The sequence below is a fragment of the Hippopotamus amphibius genome, chromosome 5, assembly GCF_030028045.1.
Source record: "Hippopotamus amphibius kiboko isolate mHipAmp2 chromosome 5, mHipAmp2.hap2, whole genome shotgun sequence".
In the NCBI taxonomy this organism is placed as follows: domain Eukaryota; kingdom Metazoa; phylum Chordata; class Mammalia; order Artiodactyla; family Hippopotamidae; genus Hippopotamus; species Hippopotamus amphibius.
In genome coordinates, this window is record NC_080190.1 from 102440633 (window position 1) to 102454069 (window position 13437).

General features: G+C 36.7%; 1 protein-coding gene across 4 annotated transcripts in view; it reads right to left on the reverse strand.

Moving 5' to 3' along the window:
* Positions 1 to 13437, reverse strand: part of RALYL (RALY RNA binding protein like) — a 726682-nt gene that overhangs the window by 127442 nt on the left and 585803 nt on the right. For all 4 annotated transcript variants that reach the window (XM_057735922.1, XM_057735921.1, XM_057735919.1 and 1 more), the window contains exon 3: positions 11112 to 11187. In XM_057735922.1, coding sequence (XP_057591905.1) covers positions 11112 to 11187 — 76 coding nt within the window. The remainder of the gene's footprint in view (positions 1 to 11111; positions 11188 to 13437) is intronic.

A 13437-nucleotide genomic window follows, 5' to 3' on the forward strand; every position in this document is an offset into this window, starting at 1 on the left:
GTATTTTGCTGGTCATCCTCTGTTTCCTTCTCAAATTTAGCTATTGGTTGGTGTATCATTTTCTGAAAAGTACATCCTGATACATTTACTGTATCCAGACTCATCATGACTGGCTGTCCTACAGTGATAGATTCTCTCTGCTAAGAGTCAGGAACACAGAACCTCTTGCCCTCTCTTTCTGTCATGTACCACACACTGCACACTACAACCTGCACTTTATTCGAAACTATTCTGTTGCTATTTGTAGCTCACTACACTATGTCCTTTCAGAGCAGCAGCAGCAGCAAAGTGGCTGAAATACAGCTTTAAATACAAGGGGACAGTTCTTGTCAGGCAGGCACCATTGTCTTATTACTGGCTCACTAATCTGTAGTCAGAAGCACTGCCATCCCCATGCATTACTGATTAGTTATTTCATTGCACCACTTTAAGGGCTCATACATTTTGACTTTTTTGTTTTTGAAGATCAGATGACTTCAGCTGCTCTTCCCTCTGCATTCTGCTCCTTCTCTTCCCCTCTGCACTCTGAGCTCCTAATCCTGCAGTTAGCCCTGGCAGTGACCACCTCTCCACGTAGGGCTGTTGGCCTGAGCTGAACTGTAAGACAAATGTTAATGAAGTTGCCCTTTTAGAAAATTAACGTTTCTAATAACCATGGTGACTAAGAGTCTAGTTCTAAAGATGAAGGGCTGTATCTATTTAACTGGTTTTGTACACCACCAAGCACAAAAAGTCCTCACGCTTGCCTGCATGAGTGCTTTTGTGTTTATCATATACCACTGATAAAATCTGCTTTTAAAATCTCTCTCTCTCTCTGGTTATAAAATTCTCATTAAAGAAAATTTGCGTTAGGTACTAAAGTTGCAATAAAAATATTATCCATATCCTTACTGTCCAAAGACAATTACAGCTAATATTTTGATCTCTATTTTTCTCTCTGCATAGGTTTGTTTCCTTTGTAAGTAGTTTTGTTTTTCTGTTTCTATAATATATACTGTTTATATAATTAGATGCTATTATATATGCTGTTTCTAAAATTTTGCTTTTTTTCCTACTCATATCTTCAATCTTTTCCCTTGTAACTTCAATATCTTGTGAACATGCCATCTAGTGGACAAGTCATATCCATTAGCATATGATATTTTGGTTGAATCAGATTACTCAATATTATAAATAAAACTGCAAAGAACATCCTGGGAATGATTTCATTTGTTTACATTTTAAAATATTTGGGATTATTTACTTAGACATACTTCCAGAAATGGAATAAGTCAAAAAGATGTGACTATTTTAAGATACTGGATAGAGTTTGAAGGAATAAAGACATAAACTTGATCATGAAACACTTTTGCCTTACTTTACTCTCTGGATTAGAAAGTAAATAGCAGAATCCCAGAGTGTTAGAAATGGGAGTAAGTTAAGAAATGGTTTAACTTGATTCCTTCATGTTATTGTGAGAAAATTGGGCTTAAAAAAGGTTAGATCGCTTATCATCCTGTAGCTGGCATGGGCAGGTAGTAGCAGATACAGGATATGGTTGCAGGTTTCCTGACTTCCAATTCCATGCACCTTCTCATGACCACTAACATCTTTTCAGAACTGAGTAATTCTGACACATAAGTGGAGATTTTGCTGGAGAGAACATGTTTCAAACAAATACCAACGTGCAGACTATATAGCAACTCAGTTTCATTTGAATGTAATGTTCTTAAATCAAAACAAGCTCCTGGTCCTTTGATGCCACCAGACAGTAAACATACCTGAAATACATTTCAGTACCTGAATTTGGAAGGAGATCCCCTAGTACTCTATTTTGACATTTAACAATATCAACAAGGCTGAAGTATCAATCATGTTATCATTCCACGTGAAAGGAATTTTGAAAGTTTAATAGAGTCAATTAATTTCCGAGAGAATGAAATTTTGTGCAAAACATTCATCATACACAGCTGGCTGATAATCTGGTGAGAATAGCTGCTTTTTTTGCCCTCATCTGTCTAGATATCAAAAAAGGAAGCATTTCCCTTTCAGTACTTAACAGAAGAATTATTCGTGCAGAGACAGCAGAAGGTTTATATAATATTTACAAGAAAATTGTGGACTCTTTTCTAATTAATATATTTAGAGCCAACCAAAGCTAAGAAACTTATAAACTTCACTTTTTTATTGTGCAGAATTTGCTCATATTTAAAACTTCAGAGATAAGCTTTCTATAACTCAACATTTTCTATTAACTTATAGTTTGTTATATTTTCAAACTTTAATTGACCAGGGAAAATACATTTTTATAAAAAATTATAGAATTAATTTTATAAAATAGCTACCTATGGTTTAAAAAAAACAGTCACATTGTTCAGGTGAGACAAGACGATAGAGGAAAAAGAGCTATTTGGTTTCTCCTTAATCAAACCATATCCATCTATATTATACACATTCATTTTATCTTTTCCTCTCCTCATTTTGTATGGGCTCAGACATTCTTCTACATCATGACATTTTTCTTCTTACTTTTTTCCAGTTGTTAGAAGATAAGCAGTCAGTCTGGTCATAAAGCTTCCTCCTATGTGTGATGGGAATGTTATAGAAGCCCTAGTGCTTGAGAGAAGCAGTTAGTGAGGCAGTACGAAGGTTGACCTCTTGGGGAGGAGCTTAATAAAAGGAGCTTTCCATCCGTCTTACACAAGCCAGTCCTTAAATATCACTCTCAATTGTACTTAAAAATTGAGACAAAAAGCTAAGAACTTAATACATCCTCTTGAAAATAAAGGAAGAGATTTCCCTCTCCATCTTTCCTTTTGAGCATTTACTTTAGAAAATTTGTAATTGTAAAGACTTTTTCTTTCTTTGAAATGTATATAAATCCTTTTGAAGATTAGATAGGGCTTTATGACCTAGGCTTGTCTTTTCTCTAGGAGCCAGGACCCATCTCTTTGAAATTTGTGTCAAGGGAGATAGCACACCTATCTCCCAGTTTCTATGGGAAGGTGGGAGTCTAATCTAAGTGTTCCAAGGTGTGAAACTACTACTTGCAATAAAGATATGAGAAGGTTAATTTTCCTCTGGATAAAGCCAACTGCCAATTAGTTAACACAGATGGTCACACTAATTACCAGGTGAATTTACAGGGAACTATGCTTGATAAATAGTGCTGTCAGGCCTCTTACTTGAGGAACAGTTATGGTATATCTTGAGAACATGAAATGGGTTATACCTGCTTCATGATATATAAGAGTGAGATTTCTTTCCATCTTTGCAATCTCTTAGTGGATTACCTGTGATGAGCATCACATTCTGGTTTAATGCTTATTCAATAATAAAAGAGGTTTTTTTTTTCCTTTTCTCTACTAACTTTGTGGAGAAGATTTCTGGGTTTGGAGAAGATCTTGTTTGTAATTACATTAAAAACAGTGTAAAGAGAGGGTACCACTCCCACAGTAAAAATTTTTTAGTCTTTGATTTGTTTAAAAATAGGACTTTAGACACATGTCAATTTTTTTCATGCTCACTTCCATGTAGCCTTGTGGAATGGGCAACATATCCTGGAATTTTTAAGTTAATGTATAGATTGAGAAAATGGAAAAGATACTATCCCTTTTGGGTAAAAGAGGAATAAACTCTCTCTTCAAAAATAAACACAACCAAGTTAGATTAGAAGCTCATGAGCCTAAGTTCTCTACCAAGGGCTATGCTAAAATAACAGGTTACTATAATGATCAAAAAAATAAAAGAATGAAAACAAATGAAATCAGCACTGAGAGTGAGGACACTCCATCTAGTGACCAAGCAAGAGCTTGGAAGATAAAATCTAGAAAGCACATTCCTCCCCGGCAGGGAGCCCTTCCCCAGTGACCCAGCAATGTGAGATGCCCACCATCCTCCTATGCTCTGATGGGGACCAGCAGTGTTACTGTCAGTGCTCTAACTCTTAACACCCTAATCCTGCAAAGCATGAAAAACACAGGGTGAGTCACAGAGAACATATAACACAAAGGCCATAACACCTGAGTCCTGTTGAGGAGATTGTGGTTCCACAGAAAATCCTGTTTTCACAAATGAAAGAAAATAACTATTCCATGACAAGCAGGAGCTTCTAAAGTACAGTAAAATTACCAGCTAGAAGAAAAGAGTTGTAACAGGTCAAGAGGTCCCTGTGTGACAGGTCATAAACATCCAAGCATGGTCTTTTTTCTTCCACTTGCTGGGGCTAAGTAGACAAGCAAACGAAGAGGTCAGCCCACTCTTGTTTTCAATCCCCTCTCACATGTGGCTACGTGGGAGATTTAAGCTGGGGCTGCTCTACAGATCTAGCCATCTTGGGACATCACTGTTTTTGAGTTTCATGCAGTTTGTTACCGGATGGTAAATTGCTCAGGGAGAAGAAGAAAGGAAGACTGTGTAGCTTGTTCTATTGCAGTTTATCCTTGGCTTTTGTTGAGAGACTTCATAATAAAACTCCCATTAATTTAAAAACTGTGTGTGTGTGTGTGTGTGTGTATTGTATAATTGTTACTGAGGGTGGTATCTACTATGCTGTTTAGATAATTTCACATCAGATGAGTAACTCTCCCAGAAGAGAGAGTTAGGGAAAAAACAGTTTCTTACTCTCTTTTAATAGATGATTATGTAAATTATCACACACCCCCTTTTCACATTGACTGCTAGGAATCTCATAGCTAAGTTTGATGCCCACTTTTAATACCTTATATTGCACACATTTTCTAAGTATGATTTGCCTAATCCTACTCACCAACCCTACTCCCAAGTTCTACCTCGTTCTTGGCTCTTACCTCTTCTTAAAATTGGTTGTATGGTTTTGCTTCTTTTGATTTTATCATAAACATCCTCAAATCAAACAAATAGAACTGTAGTCTTTCAAAAAGCCTTAGAGATGAATTCTTTGAATCAAGGAACTGTACCATCCAGTCTCCTTATACCAGTACTGTGTTTTTCTCTATATACAAGAAGATACTCATGGATATTTATGCATTAAAAACGTAACAGAAGACTGCAAATAGGTCATCCTTTAACCTAGCAGAGAATTGCCTGCAGGAGAACTATTTTAATAGGTATTGTGAGAGCATTTCTTTTAAACATTTCACATTAAAAAGTTTATAAATTAACATTTGCTTAGTGTTGAAATATGAGGGATATACTATAAGTAAGCATATTCTTTTTTTTAAGTCTGCTCTTCAGGCAGTTATAGGAAATGTTAACCTGTTTAGTTAATTGTGTGAATTTTAGCAACATTATCATAGCTCACAGCTCAATTTAAATAACTTTTTAAAATACTTTATTAAAGACCTTTTCTTTCAATCATCATGATAATGAGAATAGCTAAAATGTGGAGAGCATCTATAACAGTTCCATGCTCCTTAAACACATATCATCTTTCAGGAAACTTTTCTTCTTTCTTTATGCAGCTGAAAAAGCTAAGGAATAAGAGATCCAAATCAAACCACCAGTGACGCTTTGCCAATTTTAGGATCCAGGCCGCCTAACACTCTCTTCATCAAACATATGCATGATTTTGAAGCATCCACAGAATGAGTGTTTGGAACCTTTTCTGTTTCGACAACATGTTATGTTTGTTTGGGAAGTTTGAATTAAGGAGAAGTCACCCTCAATTGCCCAGATGTATAGGTGCTGAGCTTTGAGTTTTAGAAGTAGACATTGTTTTGTGTGCATTTTCTCTTGTGGATATTGGCAACTACACTTTTCCATGATAGTAAGTTTCTTGCCCAGGAAAGACAGGATCAGGAACGAAAAAGAGATCGCAGTTGCTACACAGACCCAGCAACAACTGAATTTTAAGTTGAACCTTGTAGGCATGTCAATGCTGGGCTTGTCTCCATTTCAGGACAGGATGCATCAGTATGGGGGATAGGAATACATTTCCTTGTCCTCCTCACAGTCCATTTAAAAACCACAGAGCCCATTCCTTAGATGGCTTTCTGAGTGGGCTCACCTGACCAGGCAGGTGAAATGGATGCCTTTACCAGTGCAAAGGGAGGCATTGACACTGGAACCATTAGGCTTCTGAAAGTGAATGTGTATTATCCTTGACATTATAAAAGGAGACATAAAATAAATAAAATAATCAATAGCTAATTGGTAAACATTTCTCGGCAAACAAAGCAAGTCAATGCAGTGGAGATGTCCAGGCTGCTTTTCCTCTATATTGATGTTTGGTATTTAGCATAAGCTGAAATTAACTCCTATTGCTTTCATTTGTATTGTCAAGGTTCTATGGGACATTGTGGGTCACCCGAGGGTCTCCCTTTCTCATGATGTGCCGGAGTCACCATGAAGGATGATAACAGAACTCATGTAGGTCAAGTGGTAAACAAATCACCAGAGATATTTTGCTGCACAGCCACCTTACTCTGTTCACGCTTGTTGCTAAATGTGTAGCAATTGCGATCTCTTTTTTGTTCCTGATCCCGTCTTCCCTGGGCAACAAACTTACTATCATGGAAGAATGTAGTTGCCAATACCCACAAGAGAAAATACACGAAAACAGTGTCTACTTCTAAAACTCAAAGTTGAGCATCCATACATCTGGGCAATTGAGAGTGACTTCCCTTTAATTCACACTTCCCAAGCAAACATAAAATGCTATTGAAGCACTGACTTTCCTATAATGTAACCCGCATTCATGGCTATCACCTCCAATTGCGGTGATCTTAAAATGGTAATACTATAGGTTACCCTGTGACAACCTTAAGGAGTCTTAAAGGTACTTGCAGCAGCAACCTTGATTCCTAGGGTCATCTCTGTGGGGTGGGAAGGTTGTTATGAAAATCAACTGTATATCAGCAATAAAGCCGTATTTGGGAATAATATCTAGTAATATCTATGCAATGAGTGGGATGAAACTTGATGTTTTTTGTGTTTAACTGAGCTGTGCTCAGAGGGCTTCCTCTGAGTGTTAAAACCTGTGCTCTTCAGCTCTGATAAATAATAACTTTGTTCTTTGGTTTACTCACATCAGAAAGGAAAGGTCTGTCTCCTTTACAAGCAAAAGCAAAACCATCATACAGTTATTCTCATTTAGCAATTGTTTAGCATTAATTGGAACTTGGCATGCTGGGATACTCACTTCCTGGGGGAGAATTATTATTTCACAGGACCATAGACACTGCATAATATACACAGCACATTTGAAGCAGCAATCTATGAAAACTTACAATATTCTTTCTAGAGAATAGATTTGCTATTCACCATTAGGACTAGGTCTAATATTTATGAAATGTTCACAAATGATTAATTATGTTTCATTTACAAATGGCCTCTAATAGGAGACATTTTTATTATAACTGCTATTTTAATGAATTGTCTGCCTCTATGTATTCATGTGCAAGACTGCAATCATTTCTTTTTACTTCCTCCCCCCAACCCCAAACCTGACCCTGCTGCTCCTCATCATTCCTTTCCTGTTTCTTCGGCAGGAAGAAATGTGGTCGTTCCCTATAAGCCATGAACATATCTGTGACTCTCACTGATCCCTACACCCCATTTCCAGTCACTCATCATATTCAAATGGCTCCTTGTTGCCTGCAGAATAAAAGTCAAATGTCTTTAGCCTGATAAGCAGCCATATAAGGATGCTGACAGCCTGAGTCACCATAACATAGTGGTCCAAGTGGTCTATCCCAGCTCTCACCATGAGACGCTCATCTTCATCTCTGTGTCTGTGTCCCTGTAAATGTTCTCTGCCTGGCATGCCTTTCTTCCCCTTTGTCTGCGGAGTGAATACCTACTTGTTCAGAAGTTGGCTCAAGTGGCATCCAGACTTTTCACTCCCTATCCACCAGGCAGAATCTATAACTCTCTCGTTTATTTCCTTATAGAACTGTACGAATACTTAATTTATGTTCCTTATTTATGTGTATATCTAACTCATGTATAAGATATTAATATATTGAAGCTTAACTGTGTTTTTAAAAAATTGTGTCTTCTATGTGTACCATGTTAATTTAGCACATGACAAATGCTTAGGGGAGGTTGCCTGGCTAAATTGAAAATCCTGTTAAAAGACATAACAAATCAAAGCAATGCCTCAGTGAATATTCCATGTAAATACTACTTTGTGGTTGATGATGCAGATAAAATGGATATAAGTGAAGAAGAAAATCTGATAGCAGATCACTGACATCCGCAATAGAGTAAATAGGTAAACAGACACAGTAGTTTAGGGAACAAAGGTAAATCGGAAATTACCTATAACCATAAAAATAGTTTACTTTTATTTCATTATGCTCCTTCCTTGCCTTTCAGCCTCGGCATTTTCTGTGTCATTTGTCTAGAAGAGCAGCTACCTCAGTGCCTAGACCATAGTAGACACACAATAAATATGCCTTGTATGAAAGAATGAATGAATGAACAAATGAAATTGCTCCAGCTCTTTTATGTTACAGATAAGGAAACAGACCCAAAGATGCAAAAAATAGGAAATCAGAAACCACCCCATTCAAGCTTCTACTATATTCCCTACACTGAGCTAAATGCTTTCATCTCAATTATTCCATTTTATACTATCAAGAAAAATTATACAACTGTCACGTTAGATAAAGAACTTGAAGCTCAAAACCTGTGCCCTATGGCCACACAATCAGTGGCAACTCTGGTTCTTATAGTGTATAAGCTTTCCTTTTCTGCTTGCTGGCATGATAATCATGGACAGAAACATAATTGGTTATTGGCTTTGGTGGGAGGGATCTCTGCTTTTTAGAATCTGCACTGTTTAGATGGTAGCAGCTGAGTAAACATGGGGAGCTGTGATCAAGTGGCAAGATCTTTAGACCTGAAGGCTGAAAACCAGAGTTCAGTTACTAATCTTGTTACCTTTCTTAGGGGAAATCCTTTATTGCCTTGGAAACTTAGTTTTCTCATCTATAAAGCAAGGCACATAATACCAACCTTGTGGAGTTCTGTGGTGAACAAATGCAATAATGACTATGAAAACACAGTTTGTCTACATAAAAGTAAAGAATCATTATTAGTAAGCTTATGTAAGAAAGAGGGCATGTGTATAAAAGGGCTTTTTCTGCTGCACGTTCACTCTGTTTTGTTCCCTCTGTTTTGCAATTTCAGAACATCCCAGCCTTCTTTTGTGTAAACAGATAAAAATAGGATAAATAAGCATTTCCCCACTAATGTGATTTGTATACAATATATCAGATTTAAATAAACTTCTGCTTCTAATTCTTCTGAATTCACAATTCAACAAAACTTAGCAATAGAGAAATAACAGTTAAAAAGATATTTGTTTCTGGTCATAAGCTTCTATTCCCCTCAAGAAAATCAAAACACTCCAAGAACAGGGAAAATACAAAAATTAACATCATTGCACAGACAGTGGTAGTTCTTTGATCAGAATAAAAGTCACTGACAGCTTCTTATGGTAATAATTGAAATTATGACTTTTCAAAAGTTCTGCATCAGCTGCAGCTCTATGCATACATTTTAAAATAATCAATCTGATCAAAAATTATTTGCATTTCTCAGTTTTTTAAACATTGTCAACCTCAAACAAGGTACAGAAAACAGCAATTGCCTTTTGTTGATGATTCATCTCTGACCTTTAACATCAATACTGCCTTATGACCGATTATCAACATTTGTTAAGTCCTGTAGTTTTCCCTTTTTATATAAAAATTTTTGTTAAAGTTAAATAAATGTACACAGCCAAAATGAGACGAGCACTTAAGATATATTTCCAGTGTATTTTTTGAGATTGCTGATAGTCACACATTAGAGAACCCTGGGGCATTTAGGCATGAAAAGGACCTTAGAACTCATCTAGTTCTGACCCTTTTATTTTATAGTCCGAGAAATGAGACTGTGAGTGGCTGAAAACGAGATATGCTAATTTTCAGAGAACAAAGACAAGGAAATAGCTCCAAGCTATCTTTTGAGTGCTCTTCTTGCTGTGCTATATCAGAATATAATCAATTTTGATATGTATAACTCCATTCCCCTTTATCTAAATAATATCAGGAAAAAGGGGGCCTCCCTCAGCACATACATTAGTTCTTTGGATGTGGACGCTGACAGAATGAAGATATGTATCTGAGACAGGACCAAATAAATTGGATGATAGGAGATCTCAATAGCCTGGAACAATTGGCTAAGTCTAACAAAAAGGAATTTAACAGAGAAAGATGCAAAGTCAGCACTTAGATTACAAAAACTACTGGCAAAAGTACATGAAGTGGGACATATGACTTAGCAGCAGAGCACTACTTTTTTTTTTCTTCCCAAAAGTGGCTGCTTTTAAAGAACCAAAATTTCCAGGAGTTTAATCTTGGCATCTTTTCCAAATCAACTGAGTTTTCCATAACCTAATAGAAGTATAAATAGAACAATAAAGATGCTAAGCATAGTCTACTCTGTCTACCTGGATTTGAGATTATAGGCGTAGACACTGATGAACTGGGACATGTAGAGGAGAAAGACCAGAATGTTAAGTTGACTCAAATCCAAGTATATTAGGAAAGTTTAAAAGAATTAATGTCCGTCTAGAAAAGAGAAGGATTGTATTTGTTGTTTTGGTGAAGTGGAGGTAAAATGAACACGTCCTTTGTAACAAAGAAGCTGAATGATCTGTTGGATAGAATTCAGGGCATGGCATCAGAGAGCATGAGTTTGAGTATTGGCACCATCATTTACCAGTGGTGTGACCTAGGAAAGATCTCTAAAAAGCTGCATATCAGGTTCTTGATCTGTAAGATGAGAATAGCGATATCTCATTGCAGGATTGCTGTGAAAATTAAACAACATACGTAAAATATGTGCAGAACATGGCATGCAGTAGTTAACAAATATTAACCTTTCCACCACTTGTTAGGTAGAGTCATGTGAGATTTTTATTAAATTTTATTAGAGGAATATCTTGTAGAAGGGTTATTTAAGCGAAGATGAAAAGATTAGGTAAGATCCCTGCCAATGCTGCTTGATATATTTATATGTTGACCACCAGCATTTTGTTATACACTGTGACAGTAAGGGTTGCTCTTCAAAATATTTGATTCTCTATAGGCTTTATTGCCTTTTAAAGTTGCAAGAATTTTTTGCTAGTACATATCCAAAAATAGTGCTTGCTTACTTACCTATAAAGTGCAGAAAGGGGCCTCTTATTTCCAGGTTTTGGTCTGTATGGTTTGGGTTCTCCTGCCATGTTGATATCTGGAAGCATAAAATAAAATAGCACTGACTAAGAAAATATTAAACCATTTGAGAAAAGTAAATCATGAAGTTGTATTTTCCTTTTTGCCATTTGTTTATATAAATGCTATATGCCATTCATTCATTCACAAGTGTTTATTGAGGACCTACTCTAGGCCAGGCACTGTTTGAGCTATGTCATGTATCAAACAGGTTAGATCCATGCCCTGGTGGGACTTACCTTCTATGGGGGGGAGAGATAGTAAACCACAAACATAATAAATAAGAAAACTATATAGGAACTTCCTAGGTGGCACAGTGGTTAAGAATCCTCCTGAAAATGCAGGAGACATGGGTTCGAGTCCTGCTCCAAGAAGATCCCACCTACCACAGAGCAACTAAGCCTGTGTGCCACAACTACTGAACCTGCACTCTAGAGCCCATGAGCCACAACTATTGAGCTCACATGCCACAACTACTGAAGCCCTCGCACCTGGAGCCTGGACTGCGCAAGAAGAGAAGCCACCACAGTGAGGAGCCCGCACACCACAATGAAGAGTAGCCACTGCTCACCACAACTAGAGAAAGCCTGTGTGCAGCAGCAAAGACCCAACGCAGCCAACAAATAAATAAATTAATTAATTAATTAAAAGAAAACTATATAATACATCTGAAGGTAAAAAGTACTATGAAAAAAAATGTTGAACAAGGTAGGAGGATCAAGAATTCTTACTAAAAAAGAAGGAGAGAGAGACTGAGAAAGAGAGGGAATGAGACATCCTACTGACTTGGAGTTTTGCCAGGAATGTCTCAGTTTGTATAGACATTTTTGTGGAATAAAGCTTTATTCATAGGAGGAATTTTTACATTTCCTTTGGTATCTTCTCCACTTAAGTAGAAAAGGAATGTTAGAAGGGTAGAATTGTAAAGCATACCAGGTTTACTGAGGGAAAAATAAAATGCACTCAGCAACTGAAATGTGCAGTTAAAGAGTTCTGGGGTGATCAGAAGGAAAAGAGAGCACATTCCTGGCCTTCATGAACTAAAACTATAAGTAAAGTCTCTAAGATAAGACAAGAAGATGCTTAAGTACATGACAAAAGAGTATTTGCAAATAACTGACCAACCTTAACCTTAAAAAAAAATGTGTAAAACTGTTACAAATTTGGGTGGTAATGGTTTGGGAAATGACATAAACAACTTGATTTGATAAAGTTAAAATTTCCAGAGGATGATAAAAAAGAAAATCTAAAGGAGGCGAACTTTAAGAAAACTTTGAAAGAAGTGAGGGACATTATTTTGACAGAAAAGAAAGGCAATCTATTTCTTGTACAGGGTACTAAATATGTTGTCTGGGGCAGGATGAGCCACCCATCAGTAAAAACAACCATAATGTCTGGATGAAATACAATGGATCTCTTTTTAAATTAATTTAATTGGCATATAGTTGATTTACAATGTTGTGTTAGTTTCTGCTGTACAGCAAAGTGAATCAGTTAAACATATACATATAACGACTCCTTTTTAGATTCTATTCCCATTTAGGTCATTACAGAATAATGAGTAGAGTTCCCTGTGCTATACAGTAAGTCCTTGTTAGTTATCTTTTATACATAGTAGTGTATATATGTCAATCCCAATCTCCCAATTTATCCCTCCTCTCCCTTCTCCCTTGTTAACCATGTTTGTTTTCTACATCTGTGACAGTATTTTTGTTTTGTAAATAGGTTCATTTGTACCATATTTTTTAGATTCCATATATGAGCGATATATGATATTTGTCTTTCTCTGTCTAACTTGCTACACTCAGTGTGACAGTCTCTAAGACCAGCCATGTCACTGCAATGGCATAATGTATCTCTTTTAAAAAACACGTTGGGTTACCAAGAAAGTAAGGCATTCACAGAAGCCTATGTCTGCGTGGAGGTAGCAAGTCAGATGGAAATGGAACACTGAACCTGGCTTGGTCCTTGAAGACATTTGTAGAAGCCAGAACTTAAGCTTTAGTTTTCATATCCTTCTGGATCAGAGGGGACAGGAGACAGTGCTCACATTAAAGGATAGGAAACACATGCTCATCTCATTCAACATCTATATGTGGGAAAATCATTAACTAAGAAGAAGAGGAAACTTCCTTTTCCATCTCCCAAAGAATATCTATATAAAATCGATAGTTACAGCATACTTAATAGTGAGACACTGGACACATATTCTTTAAGATCAAGGTATTTAAAAGGGCATTAACTATCACCAAGTTTATAAAGCATTGTA